This window comes from Cervus canadensis, chromosome 8 (assembly GCF_019320065.1).
Source record: "Cervus canadensis isolate Bull #8, Minnesota chromosome 8, ASM1932006v1, whole genome shotgun sequence".
Lineage (NCBI taxonomy): Eukaryota > Metazoa > Chordata > Mammalia > Artiodactyla > Cervidae > Cervus > Cervus canadensis.
In genome coordinates this window covers 44,599,338-44,615,056 of record NC_057393.1, presented here as the reverse complement: position 1 = coordinate 44,615,056, position 15,719 = coordinate 44,599,338, and the positions used below count along the sequence as shown (strand labels likewise).

Below are 15,719 nucleotides of genomic sequence, written 5' to 3'. Positions count from 1 at the left end.
GCTCTTCCATTTTCAGCATTTTGTTTACTTCTAGATTAACTGTATTAGGAGTTCCAAAATGCTGACATTTCCAGGTTTTATATCCTTATAGAAGCATCTAGAAGCAGAAAAAGGGGAAAAAAATTCCCCTGTCTGTCTCTCTCTCTCTCTTTACAATTAAGAAAAGTTCTTCAGATTATCTAGAATTAGATCTCATGTACATTTCCAAAACAGTCACTGGCAAGGTGTGGAATTTCCATGGTTGGAGTAGATTTGTCAAAACTCACTCTACTTAGGGGCATATGTCTCTGTGCTCAGTCACTCAGTCCTGTCCGACTCTTTGCAACCCCATGGACTGTAGCCCACCAGGCTCCTCTGTCCATGAGATTTCCCAGGCAAGAATACTGGAGTGGATTGCCTTTCCTTCTCCAGGCAATCTTCCTGACCCAGGGATCCAACCCGTGTCTCCTGCATTGACAGGTGGATTCTTTACCACTGAGCCACCTGGAAATCCCTGCTTAGAGGCATTGCCTCCCCTAAAGCACAAAGCTACCAGTTACCTGAACTCATGAAGTTCTGACATCAAGAATGAGGTGGCTTTTTGGTAAGAAACCCACCACATATTTCATAACTATACTAAAAATTGATACATGGCTCTGTAGTAATTGTCTTAGACAGTTGATAGCCTTGTAACAGCATATTGAGTTGTGTTTTAGAGTGTATATGGCAATTATTAACTGAAGTGTCCCCTATAACTAAATTAGATATTTAGATTAAACCATTTTTACACTCCCTGGCTTAGTTTAGAGTCCTACAGGGCTTCCCAGGTGGCACAGTGGTAAAGAATCCACCTGCCAATGCAGGATGCAAGAGATGTGAGTTTGCTTCCTAGGTTGGGAAGATCCTCTGGAGTAGGAAATGACTACCCACTCCAATATTCTTGCCTGGAAAATTCCATGTACAGAGGAGCCTGCTGTCCTACAGTCATGGGGTGGCAAAAGTCAGACACAACTGAGCACACATACACAATGTTTAAATAGGCAAAAGTGTAGGGAAAATGTCAAATGTCTGTTTTTAGTTGTGAATATCCTACTTGGTACATTTTTTTTATATTTGTATTTTAAAGTGTTACTTCTTTAAATGACTGTATCCAAGAAGACTTGCAAAGTCAATCACATGAGCACAAGAGTAAATCATTAAAAAATATGTATTAATTGAGTGCTGAGTGTGTATATGTACCAGAAAGAGAGGAAGTCAGGGAGGGAGGGAGGTAAAGATGGAGAGGGAGAGAGCATGACTCTAGATATTGAAGGATAATTTGCCTACATTCCCCTGAATAAACTTGAGATGGGAGATTAGATTTGAGTCAACTGTTCTCACATTAAATTTCAGTTCCTAAGTAACTCCCCTTGTGTCAGCTGAGGATGTAAAGACACACAGACACACCAACACCTCCCTCCCCCCACACACATGCATATACTTTCTTTCTCTCTCTTTCTTTCCTTCCTTCCTTTCTTATACTTTCTTCCTCCTGCTTGTCTCGCCTCCTCCCACCACTCCTTTTTCTGAAATATGTATCTGAGTATTTCATCTGGTATCCACAATCTCACACCCACCTACCAGTACAGAAAACAGTCAACCAAATAAGTTCCAGTGCTAAAAGTAAAACTGATTTGTTGTCATAAATGATAGACTATTTTATCAGTCTTCAAAATGGCACTAAAACACAAAAGTGATGTAAAATCTCTTTAAGGATAAGAGACAGGTCTTATAAATTATATCTTCTTGAAGAATGACTGTATTGTCTTACAGTGAGGCTTGCTAGTACCAGAGCAGCACTGGTTGGAGGCATTTTGGAGATTGCCCTTATGAACTGCATGTTACCAAGAAGGGTAACATGTTACCAAGAAGGGTAACATGTTACCAAGAAGGGTAACATGTTACCAAGAAAGGTAACATGTTACCCTACTAGGGTAAGGGCAGCAGATATGAGGCTTGGAAAAACAAACAAAAACAACCTATACCACATTCTTTTCCACAAAAACACAATGTTTCAAGTTAATAGTTATATATCTTTAATACAAGACTTGAAAATGTGAGAATATAGGATGGACCCCAATGTCATAAAGGGATATTATGATAAATCATAAATTGTAATAACTGAACTCTTTGGTGATTAAAATATTGTGAAAAGATAATATGGTAATAGGAAAGATCTTCAGACATCTGGGCTTAGATTTAGATATATCCCAGGGCTGTTTATGTGTAACTCTAATAATATGTAACTCTATCACAAGAAGTAAGGTTCCTAGATATCATTATCAAAGTAAGGCCTACTGATTAGAATGACAAGTTTTCAGAAATAAGAACATTAAACCTGAAGCTGACATTCACATTCTGTTTTTAGATGATAAACATGTTGTCTATAACTTTCAAGGGGACTAAGCTGAAATATCAGATTCTCTAATCTATCTTAGGTTCAAATGATCTCAGATGTGTATCTTATTTGCAGACTTCCAACGACACTTTTGAAATTCCACTCATGTTGACTGGAAATGTAGTGTTAAGGAAGAGGCTCAACTATGAAGATAAGACTCGCTACTTTGTCATCATCCAAGCTAATGTGAGTTATCAATTTCTCTTATTTCTCTCCTCTGAATTGATTAAATACAGAACTCACCTAGAATGTATGTGCTCACTATAAATTTACAGACTCAACAAGATAGCCCCACCCTCAGTGTAATTTGTATATTATATTCTTCTGGATGAGGTCTGGAGTGGAATAGAATGGGAAGATTATTCCCACTTACTGTATTCTTCAGTCTTGGACTCACTCAAACACTTCAATGATTTGTTTTTAGCTCATACTGAAGTATTTCTCAAAGCATGATTGACTGAACAACTGCAGCAGAATCACCTTTAGTGTTAGTCACTCAGTCGTGTCTGGCTCTTTTTTGTGACCCCATGGACTTTAGCCACCAGGGTCCTCTGTTCGTGGAATTCTCCAGGCAAGAATAATCGTGTGGGTTTCCACTTCCTTCTCCAGAATCACCTTGGGAGCGCATTAAAACTGCAGATTCCTAGACCCAACCTCAGACCCTCTGAATAAAAATTTCAGAAGGTAGAAGTGGAAAACTTGCATTTTTATTAGCTCCCCAGGGAACTTCAAAGGACACTAAAAGTAGAGAACTGTTGAATCATTTATTGAATCACTTATTGAATCATTTATCTTTTATTACTAGTTGCTCATGATGTATAAGTTACTATGAACATGATCTTCATATGTGGGCAGCAATAACAAAACCTGAAGAGCGGTTCTTGTATAATGTTATTATCATTATCATCATCATTATTTTAATAAAATTCTTAAAATTATGTCATTCAAGGGTTGATTTGACAGTCCAAGTATATCACCAAAGACTCAGATTCCTTCTGTCCCTAAAATCTATCCTTCCCTGAAACTTGGTTGTTTTTCCAACAGTGTTTTAGCAAAGAAAGAAAGGGAAACATATCCTCCACCCGTTGTTCTTAACAAGCTTATATGCAACCAAGTGTCACTAAGCGGCCATGTTTTCTCTTTTTTAGAGATATTTCAGTAGAAAGAACATAAATGTGTGTGTTTGTGTGTGTGTAGAATACTTGCGGTGGTAGTTATAGTTAGAGATCTAGTTCTTGATGACAGTTTTCTAGACTTTCATTCAAAATGTTTTGCTTTGTTTTGCTTTGTTTTCCAATTCAGTGTGGTTTGTCTTAGGGCTCAGTAGCAGAGAATAGAGTAAAAACTGCAGATATAGGAAAAAGTAAAATCTATTAAAGAGAACCCCTCAGAATTCCTCAAAAACATTGAAACTTTTTTTTTTTTTCTATGTAAAGGAAAATGTGAAGAAAAGATACGATTTTCTTTTCTGACTCAAAATCTCTACTAAAGTTTATAGAAAAGTCAGATTGCTAAGGAATATATTTGAAAGCTAATTGTTATTGTGTTATTTAAAATGAGTTTTTAAAAGAAATATAAAATAAAATAAATCATCTGACTTGCTGTCTACTTTAAACTATTTATGAAGACATCTGGGACAATTTGAATCCAATTTGCTAGACTACCCATAACTGGGAAAGACTGAGAAATTTTTGGCATTTCAAGGATAAACTTATGAAATAACAGGATATACATGGAACCTTGAAAGGAAGGAATGGAATTGGTGAGAAGTTGAATGAAGTTTTGATTTTATCTGTAATGAAAGTGAAAGTGTTAGTCACTTAGTTCTGTCAATGCATCCCTTAGCAGGCTCCTCTGTCCATACGAATTCTCCAGGCAAGAATACTGGAGTGGGTTGACATTTCCTTTCTCAAAGGATCTCTCTGACCCAAGGATCGAACCCAGGTCTCCCACATTGCAGGCAAATTCTTTACCATCTGAGCCACCAGGGAAGCCCTTTATCTGTAACAGCACTGTTTATATAAATTTAAATTATGCAATACAAAATGTGAATACTAAACACAGGAAATTATATGATTTTTTGTGTTTTCAGATTATATCCTTTCAAAAATATATAATATATCAAAATTTAGGTATGTTATGATTTATTCAACTGTACTTAAGTTTTTTTTGTTTGTTTTTTGCCATAGAATTGATAGCTAATTTCAGGATTCTCATGAGAGGCAAGGAGTGTAGTATAGTGGTGAAACCATAAACTTCAGAACCACATTGTCCAAATTCAAATCCTAATTCTGCTTTCCTAGTGACTCAGTGGTAAAGAAATGCAGGAGACATGGGTTTGATCCCTGGGTTGGGAAGATCTCCTGGAGAAGGAAATGGCTACCCACTCCAGTATTCTTGCCTGGGCAATCCCATGGACAGAGGGACCTGGTGGGCTATAGTCCATGGGGTTGCAAAAGAGTCAGAGTTGAACATGACTTTGCAACTAAAACTAAAACATCATAGATCTATCTCTCTATATGTAAACAATTTATATTCTTATATTTATGTAGAATAATGATATTTATGTATTTAAAATTATTCTTTTATAGTCTTTTTTATTATTGTATTGATGTTAACTAATGTGCAATGTAAACTGTGTCCATTAAAACCCTACATATTCTCTTAGAGTCATAAGGAGAATTGAAATATGAGCCATCAATTTGGATTTCAAAATAGATGGTTTCTAAGAGGCTAGAAATCTAATGATAAATTACTAAACATTACTCAGCATTGGCCTGGCTTTGCTTAAAGTACAAAAATTTGATTGATTTGCAAAAGGAATCATTCAAATTTCATGTAGTTGTGAGGTTTCTTTTTATGCATATGAACATGTTATTATTCTTAAATAAATTGGAAGAGTTTTGAGAGACCCACATTTAAAAAAACTTGTCACTTATTTTATTTAGAAATTTTGCAACATTAGTACCCACACCATTTATTTTAAATATGAATAGACAATGAGGCAATGATAAATTCTAGAGAAAAGGAGAAAAAAAATCTAGCAAAGGAAGTTCAGAGAAGTACAAAAATCAGGGGTTTCCTTTTGTTTAAACTTCTGATACACTCTGTATTAGAATTTTGATGTTATCCTAAAACAAACAAATAAAAAAATCAGACTCATTGCTATATATAGATAGTTTTAAGCCAACTCTTTTTCTCCTTTCTTTTTTTTTACTCAACAGCCTGTAAATAATTGTCAGAAAGAAAAGGTTTACATTTAATTAAGACTCATAGCAAGAATATTGTTTTGAATTATTCTATCAATAGCACTGCTATTCCACATTTTCACATCAAAAAATCTTGAGAAGGGACATTAGCTATCTTTTGTAACAAGATACCATATTATACATTTTTGTTGAACCAAAATAAATAGACTGCCAAATACTTCTCCAACAAAAATAGGTTTATTTGGGATAAGAAGTTTGGGGTCTACAACCCATGATGAGCCATATGCAAGTCCCCACAAAGCAAGGGAAGGAAGAGAGAAGGGGAAAAAAAAAGAAGTTGAGAGAGTTATAGTAAATAAAGAGACCATGGCTTTTCATTGGTTGAGTTGTTGCCAGAATAGAAGAGGTGATGAGCTATGCTGTTCTTGCAGAAGGTGAGAACTCCCGCTTCTGGTCTCACTATTTAATTTTGCAGTTCTTTGGCTGGCCTAAAAATTAAATGAACACAACACATCTTAACAGAAGAAAAAAACAAATTTAATAATGCATGTGAAGCAGTCTCATTAAAAAAAAGAGAGAGACTGAAAGAAATGACTAAAGTGAGCTGTCATTTAGACAAGAAAACTACAAATCTGTGAAGAATTTGCAAAGCAAAGAGATGTGGGCTGAGAATATCAAATTAGTGAGTAAGTAATGTGGTAGTGTTACACAGCCTCATGAGCCCTAAATTCTCTATTTCTGGTGATAATGATGGTTTCTATCCTCCTGGGACAGGGAGAGTTCTTTTCACATGGAAGATTCATGTCCTGGTTTGCTTTCAGGGAGACATGTGTTGTCAGAATGTCCTCCTTGCACTGGCTATTTCTTAAGAAACTTTAACATAAAATACTCAGTATGCCAATGTGACATATTATGAGGTGACATATCCTTCGTTTCTTCAAAACATTTCAACTGTAAAGATTTGGATATAAAAATTACATTTCAGAATAACCCTTATCCTGACCTTTCCTCATGTCTACCTCACACTGATATGTGGAATAAGTGCTAATTTTACAACCGTTGTTTTTATTTCTGCCAGTTTCTTGGGCATATTCTGGAGAGTAGGACTGAAGTGGAGGAAGATAGAGGTTGTTGGTTTAAGAACTATTTGCAAAATTTTCAAGTAATGAAGGCATGTAATGATACTATTTCTGTTTACTAGTACACATAAAATTTCAGGAAATTTAGGTAAATGTCTCAAAAAAGAAAAAAAAAAGTTTCAAAAAAGAAAAGAAAGAATACACTTCTAAAGTGATTTAGACCAAGTCAAACTTGTTGCTGCTATTTTCATTTTTGAATAAAGAAATCCAACAGAGTCAAGTTACTAGGGTATGTTTTACAATTCCAGTTGGTGATAGTCCATCTTTCATTAGTGAAGGGAAGCAAGACAAACACCTCCAAGGTCTTAGATAACTGAGTTAGGGTCAAAAGACTCAGGACAACTCTAATTATTTTGCTTTTTTAAAATTTTCTTTCTCTGCTGCAAATACCTGATAAAGTAATGAAAGAGTGTGTAATATATGTATCTATGAGTGAGTCTGGTGGATGCCTCTAGTCCTTTTGTTAACTTCAAACTACTTGCATACTAAATGTGTAAGTGTTAAAAGTCTCTTTATTCCAAGGCTCCTATGATATTGCCAAAAATGCTAAACATCAGCATTTATTTTTTCTTTTGAACTTTTTATTTTGTATTGGGGCATAGTCGATTAAATGTGATAGTTTCAAGTGAACAGCAGAGGGACTCAACCATACATATACATGTATCCGTTCTCCACTAAACTCTTCCCCCATCCAGGCTACCACATAATATTGTACTATTCAATAGCTCCTTGTTGGTTATCCATTTTAAATACATTAGTGTGTACATGACCACCTCAAGCTCTCTAACTATCCCTTCCAGTGGCAATATAGTTCATTTTCTAAGTCTGTGAGTCTCTTTCTGTTTTGTAATGTAAGTAAGTTCATTTGTATCATTTTTTTTTTTTTTTGAGTCCACATACAAGGGATGTCATACAATATTTCTCCTCTGTCTTGAACATTAGCATTTTTGTCTCATAGTCTTTAGAAAACTGGGTTTCGTATAATTTCACAGTATTTGTTAGAGTTCACATTTTTCCTGGCTCCACTTCACATAACCAATATTTAACTTAATACAGTTCTAAATATAGAGCAGATACTGAATGAATTAGAAATTAGCATTTATCTCTAGTTTGATCAAAGAATAGTGGGCAATTAAACTATTTTACAGCAAGAAAGCCTTTCAATTGAGTTGAAGGAATTGAAGTCTTACTTATCATTTGATGGTTAGAGGTGTTTATTGCCTGAACATTTTCATAGTTGAAATATTTGCAGTTTTATAAAATTGTGTTTTGTAAGAAAGAATGGACAACTGAGTTAGTTGTCTCTGAGCTATTTATAACATAAAATTTATTTTGAAGTTCTAGGCATATATATCTTATTTTTGAGTCAGACAAACACAAAAACCAGTTTTCCTGGCAATGCATTGATAAAATTTTCTACTTATTTAATAAATAATTAATTAAAAAACAATGAGGGGCTTTGATATGCTGGGTATCAGGATATAATAAGCCGTGTTATGATCATGTGGGAGCAGAGAACTGGAGACTTTGAATAAAGATTGTCACTAAGTATTCAGTGACAAGGTCAATACAACTTCCTTACGAGGCACTGGCAGAAAGTTGCAGCTAGGTCAATAATCATCATACTCTGATGAATATTACTTGTGGCTCTCTTGATTCTATGTTGTAGTCATCTGTATGCTTTTAAATTCTTCCATCTCAGTTTTTATGCTGGATTATTCTTTGTATCCCCTGCAATTCCTTGCATAACTGCACTCACAAGAGTTGTGGAAGCTAACTAAAGGTTTTGTTGTAGGGAGGAAGCCAAATCTGACCCCAAGTAGGAACTGATTCTTTGACTTGCCTTTCATTGCTTTTGTTATTATAATCAAACAGAACTGTTTGCCTCACAGAATCACGCCCCTCTGCCTGACTGTTAAAGTATGTTTCTTCCGAACTCTGTCCCCTTGTGGATGACAGGAAGGAAGAAATTAACACATACCCTGCCTGAGGCTTGCCATTTTAGTTCAATTCAGTTCAGTTCAGTTCAGTTCAGTCGCTCGGTCGTGTCTGACTCCTTGCGACCCCATGGACTGCAGCACACCAGGCCTCCCTGTCCATCGCCAAATCCCAGAGCTTGCTCAAATCATGTCTATTGAGTTGGTGATGCCATCCAGTCATCTCATCCTCTGTCATCCCCTTTTCCTCCTGCCTTCAATCTTTCCTTCAGTCTTTTCCAATGAGTCAGTTCTTCGCATCAGGAGGCCAAAGTATTGGAGTTTCATTTCAGCATCAGTCCTTCCAATGAATGTTCAGGACTGATTTCCTTTAGGATGGACTGGTTGGATCTCCTTGCAGTCCAAGGGACGCTCAAGAATCTTCTTCAACACCACAGTTCAAAAGCATCAATTCTTCGGCGCTCACCTTGCTCTATAGTCCAACTCACACATCCATACATGACTACTGGAAAAACCATAACTTTTGACTAGACAAATCTTTCTTGGCAAAGTAATATCTCTGCTTTTTAATATACTGTCTAGGTTGGTCATAACTTTTCTTCCAAGGAGCAAGCATCTTTTATTTTCATGGCTGCAATCACCATCTGCAGTGATTTTGGAGCCCCCCAAAAATAAAGTCTGCCACTGTTTCCCCATCTATTTGCCATGAAGTGATGGGAACAGATGACATGATCTTAGTTTTTTGAATGTTAAGCTTTAAGCCAACTTTTTCACTTTCCTTTTTCACTTTCATCAAGAGGCTCCTTAGTTGTTCTTCACTTTCTGCCATAAAGGTGGTGTCATCTGCATATCTGAGGTTATTGATATTTCTCCTGGCAATCTTGATTCCAGTTTGTGCTTCATCCAGCCCTAACCCTAACCCTAATTTTTTTTGGTTGCACTCTGCATATAAGTTAAATAAGCAGGGTGACAATATACAGCCTTTCCCTATTTGAAACCAGTCTGTTGTTCCACATCCAGTTCTAACTGTTGCTTCTTGACCTGCAGATTTGCTGACCATACAGATTTCTCAGGAGGTAGGTCAGGTGGTCTGGTATTCCCATCTCTTTAAGAATTCTCCAGTTTGTTATGGTCCACACAGTCAAAGGCTTTGGCATAGTCAATAAGGCAGAAGTAGATAGTTTTCTGGAACTCTCTTGCTTTTTCTATGATCCAACGGATGTTGGCAATTTGATCTCCGGTTCCTCTGCCTTTTCTAAATCCAGCTTGAACATCTGGAAATTCACGGTTCACGTACTGTTGAAGCCTGGCTTGGAGAATTTTGAGCATTACTTTACTAGCGTGTGAGATGAGTGCAATTGTGAATTAAGTAGTTTGAGCATTCCTTGGCATTGCCTTTCTTTGAAATTGGAATGAAAACTGACCTTTTCCAGTCCTGTGACCACTGCTGAGTTTTCCAAATTTGCTGGCATGTTGAGTGTAGCACTTTCACCACCATCTTTTAGGATTTAATATAGCTCAATTGGAATTCCATCACCTTCACTAGCTTTGTTCATAGTGATGCTTCCTAAAACCCACTTGACTTCATATTCCAGGATGTCTGACTCTAGGTGAGTGATCATACCATCATGGTCATGAAGATCTTTTTTGTATAGTTCTGTGTATTCTTGCCACCTCTTCTTAATAACTTCTGCTTCTGTTAGGTCCATACCATTTCTGTCCTTTATTGTGCCCATCTTTGCATGAAGTGTTCCCTTGGTATTTTTTGAAGAGATCTCTAGTCTTTTCCATTCTATTGTTTTCCTCTATTTCTTTGCATTGATCACTGAGGAAGTCTTTCTTATCTTTTCCTTGCTGTTCTTTGGAACTCTGCATTCAGATCCGTATATCTTTCCTTTTCTCCTTTGCCTTTTGCTTCTGACTATTTACAGCTATTTGTAAGGCCTCCTCAGACAACCATTTTGCCTTTTTGCATTTCTTTTTCTTGGAGATGGTCTTGATCCCTGCCTCCTGGACAAAGTCACAAACCTCTATACATAGTTCTTCAGGTACTCTGTCTATCAGATCTAATCCCTTGAATGTATTAGTCACTTCCGCAGTATAATCATAAGGGATTTGATTCAGGTCATACCTGAATGGTCTAGTGGTTTTCCCTACTTTCTTCAATTTGAGTCTGAATTTGGCAATAAGGAGTTCATGGTCTGTGCCACGGTCATTCTAGGAAATGTTTTACAAGATTAATGGCCTTTTTACTTTGCTTCCTCACCTCCCCTCATCTCTCATCTATAAAAGAACCTGGCATCCAGACCCCAATAAGATGGTTATTTTTAGGCACTAGCCTGCTATCTTCTCAGTCTGCTGGCATTCCAATTAAAGTCTCTTCCTTGCCTCAACACCTCATCTCTCAGATTCACTGGCCTGTAGTGTAGTGAGCAGATCGATCTTGGACCTGGTAACAGTTTCATATAATTAAATGTTGAATGTTAGCAACTATATAAGTGATATGTGAAATAATGCACACTGAGAAAATACAAATTAGACAGTCAAACTTGATTAACTCTTAAAGGAGATACATCCTTGCTTGCCAGTTACAGTCACAGTTTCCTAAGCTAATGATATTTTTAAATGTTTAAACTTTTAAAGTATTATCTTATTTTTAAAATGGTAGAAAGAAAGAGGGAAGGAAAATAGAATAGAAGGAAGGACTTGAGGGGGGTAGTTTTTAATATGTATTGGATTTTCACATAGCAATAAATGAAAATGTAAACTTAATAAACTCACATAAAATATTTATGGAAATAATTATGCTTTTTTTATACCACTCCCAATTTACAATGCTATTTCCTTTATTCAGAAGAGTCACAAAAAGCAAGCATTTTACTAGAAGAGCAAAATGCTCCTGTCTTTTTAGCTTTTATTATAATTGTTGGGGGCTTTGTTTTAGGCAATATTTTAAGATCAAATTTGGTTCTGAACTGTGAAAAGAGCATTATGGATTAAAAGCACCTTCCAGAGACTTGCAAGTTAGGAATGTGCACGAGGCCTATTTTCATAAGTCTATTTATATTGTATTTATTGGTGACAAATTCTGGAAAATATCTATGCATATATTAATCAGGTTGGTATGTTTTCTTAGTGTATTTCACCTGTAATAGTGAAAAGGAGCAGAATGTGTCAGCCCAAAATGCGTATCTTTAGCATGTATACAAAATATTAATCAGTCAATCTAAGAAAGTTATGGAAAATTTTATTTACCAAAGTGAGGATTATAACCCAAGGACAGCCTCTCAGAGAGCATGAAGAGCTATTCTGCCCATCAGAGATCAAAGCACAGTTACATATAAGTTTCTGGGACAAAGGGCTGTATATTAAATGATGTATTATAGACCATTTACACAATCTACAGGTACATACAGTAATTGACCATTGATCCTCATGATTCCTTACATGATTAAGAAGGAGGGTTATCTCCTAAGGAGTTTTGACCATTGATGAGATTAGAAAGAATATTATTTCCTAAAGAGGTATGGTTAATGTACATGTACAGTACGCACTAAAGGGGAAGAAATTTTCTCATTTGCCTAAATTATTAATTTTATTCAGCAAGCATAAGAATTATTTTAGGCTGAGTAATAAACAAAAAACATAGCAGACAGAAAAGAAGCTGTAAAAACTAATAGAAGAATTTTCATTTACAAGTAAAAACTCCAATTGTAAAGGGTGTCTTTCTATCTGTATCAAGAAGGAAAGGATGATTCTAAATCTCTAGAAACTTAATGGAGAAGGCTTGCATTTAAGTCTGTATAATAAACATACAGAAGAGTCTGAAGTGCAGTATATGGGTGCTATCTTAAAAACTTCAGAAATGTCTCAATTCCTTTCCAAGGCAAATCTTTCAATATCAGAGTAATCCAAGTCTATGTCCCAACCACTAATGTCTAAGAAGCTGAAGTCAAACAGTTCTGTGACAACTTCACAGAATTTCTAGAGCTTGTACTAGAAAAAGATCTCCTTTTCATCATAGGGGAACAGAATTCAAAACTAGGAAATCAATCTATACCTGGAATGACACGCAAGTTTGGCCTTAGGGTACAAAATGAAGCTGGTCAAAGGCTAACAGTTTTGACAAGAGAACGCGCTGGTCATAGCAAACACCCTCTTCCAAAAACACAAGAGACAACTCTATACATAGACATCATGGGATGGTTAACACCAAAATCAGACTGATTATATTCTTTGGAGCCAAAGATGAAGCAACTCTATACAGTCAGCAAAAATAAGACCAGGAGCTGACTGTGGCTCAGATCATGAACTCTTTATTGCAAAATTAAGACTTAAATTGAAGATAGTAGGGGAAACTACTGGGCCATCCAGGTATGAGATAAATCAAATCTCTTATGATTATACAGTGGAAGTGACAAATAGATTCATGGATTAGATTTGATAGACAGAGTACCTGAAGAACTATGGACACAGATTCATAACATTGTACAAGAGGTAGTGACCAAAACTATCCCAAAGAAAAGGAAATTCAAGAAGGCGAAGTAGTTGTCTGAGGGGGCCTTGCAAAAAGTTGAGAAAAGAAGGGAAGCAAAAGGCAAAGGAGAAGAGTAAAGATATAACCCATATGAATGCAGAGTTCCAACGAATAGCAAGGGGAGATATGGAAGGCCTTTTTCAATGAACAATGTAAAGAATAGAGGAAAACAATAGAATTGAGAAGACTAGAGATTGCTTCAAGAAAATTGGAGATACCAAGGGAACATTTCATGCAAATTTAGACACAGTAAAGGACAGAAATGGCAAGGACCTAAAAAAAGCAGAAGAGATTAAAAAGAGATGCAAGAATACACAGAACTGTACAAAAAAGGTGCTAATGCCCAGGATACTCACTATGATGCGGTCACTCACATAGAGCCAGATATCTTGGAGTGTGAAGTCAAGTGGACCTTACGAAGCATTTTTCTGAATAAAGCTAGTGGAGGTAATGGAATTTCAACTGAGCTATTTAAAATTATAAAAGATGATGCTGTGAAAGTGCTGCACCCAATATGCCAGCAAATTTGAGAAACTCAGCAGTGACCACAGGATTGGAAAAGGTCAGTTTTCATTCCAATTCAAAAGAAGGGCAGTGACAAAGAATGTTCAAACTACCATGCAGTTGTGTTCATTTCACAAGCTAGCAGGCTAATGCTTCAAGCTAGGCTTCGACCGTACGTGAACGGAGAACTTCCAGATATACAGCTGGATTTAGAAAAGGCAGAGGAACCAGAGATCAAATTGCCAGCATTCACTGGATCATAAAGAAAGCAAAGAAATTCCAGAAGAATATCTACTTATTCTTCATTGACTACACTAAAGCCTTTTACTGTGTGGATCACAACAAACTGTAGAAAATTTTTAAAGAGATGGGAATACCAGACCACCTTGCCTGCCTCCTGACAAGAAGCAACAGTGAGAAATGGACATGGAAAAATGGACAAATTCAAAATTGGGAAAGCAGTATATCAAGGCTGTATCTTGTCACCGTGCTCATTTAACTTATAAGCAGAGTACATCATGTGAAATGCCAGACTGGATGAATCAAAGGCTGGAATCAAGATTACTAGGAAAAATATAAAAAACCTCAGATAGGCAGATGGTACCACTCTAATGGCAGAAAATGAAGAGGAACTAAGGAGTCTCTTGAAAGTGAAAGATGAGAGTGAACAAGGTGACTTAAAACTCAACATTCAAAAAAAAATAAGATCATGGCATCCAGTTCCATAACTTCATGGCAAATAGAAGGGGAAATAGTAGAAGCAGTGACAGATTTTATTTTCTTAGTTTCCAAAATCACTGGGAACTGTGACTGCAGCCGTGAAACTGAAAGATGCTTGCTCCTTGCCTTGACAGATATAGCAAATCTTGACAGTGTATTAAGAACAGAGACATCACTTTGCCAACAAAGGTCTGTTTAATCAAAGCTATGGTTTTTCCATGGTTATGCATGGATGTAAAAGTTGGACCATCAACTAAACCTTGATCTTCAATCAGCAAGCTAAATGATATACCCAGAGGAGCCATGACAGGTCAAGGCACCAAAAGACCAAAATACGGGTGGTGGCCCAATTTTCTATACCCTTTCCCCCAAATGGTTGGAAAAATCCTCCCACTCATTAGCCTATTAAATTACCTGGATCATAAAAACTAATTATGCCATATCTCAAAGCAGCTGCACTCACCCTATGTGATGGCCCACACTCTGTCTATGGAGTGTGCTTCTCTCTGAATAAATCCACTTCTTACCTATCCCTTTGTTTCCATTTCCGTGATGAAACATCAAGAACCTAAGCTTCTCTAGGTCCTGAAACCAGGTTTGTGATTTCAGTTGGAAGACTGTGGGTATTGTCTGAGTTGAAGTCCAAGCCACGGGGGTTTGAGTACCAAACTAGGTTTTGGTTAGGTTTGAGTCCTGACTAATGGGTTCAAGTCCCAAACTGAGGTAAACAGTTTCAAAACCAGTCAGTCCTAAAGGAAATTAACTCTGAATATTCATTGGAAGGACTGATGCTGAAACTCCAATACTTTGGCCACCTGACTCAAAGAGCTGACTCATTGGAGAAGACCCTGATGCTTGGAAAGAATGAAGGCAAAAGGAAAAGAAGGTGGCAGAGGATGATGAAATGGGAATCAAAAGTTTGGTTCACAGAGCCTAAGAAAGAACTTCACAGTAAAGAAAGAACACTCACAGTAACAAGTGAATAGGATTTATTAAAGAGAAGGAATGTACAAAGCTCTCAGCATAGACACTGAGAGGAGATAAAGAGTCCCCCAAAAGTGGGACTTACAGCAGTTTATATCCTTGCCAGTATTAATCTGTACAGTTTTGATTGGCTCCTGTCCTTAAAATACATCATTTCTAACCTATCATTTTGAAGGTCAAAATGTTTAGCTTAAAATCTTTATGGCTTCTCTTGATCCTCGGATTAAGGCATCACCCTTTTTCATGCCCCCTGGCCATTTTGAAATGGACCAG

At 36.6% G+C, this 15,719-nt stretch overlaps 1 protein-coding gene across 1 annotated transcript in view; it reads left to right on the top strand.

Annotated features, from left to right (window-relative positions):
- Positions 1 to 15,719, top strand: part of PCDH15 (protocadherin related 15) — a 1,286,954-nt gene that overhangs the window by 841,537 nt on the left and 429,698 nt on the right. The window contains exon 9 of the mRNA XM_043476181.1: positions 2,492 to 2,602. Coding sequence (XP_043332116.1) covers positions 2,492 to 2,602 — 111 coding nt within the window. The remainder of the gene's footprint in view (positions 1 to 2,491; positions 2,603 to 15,719) is intronic.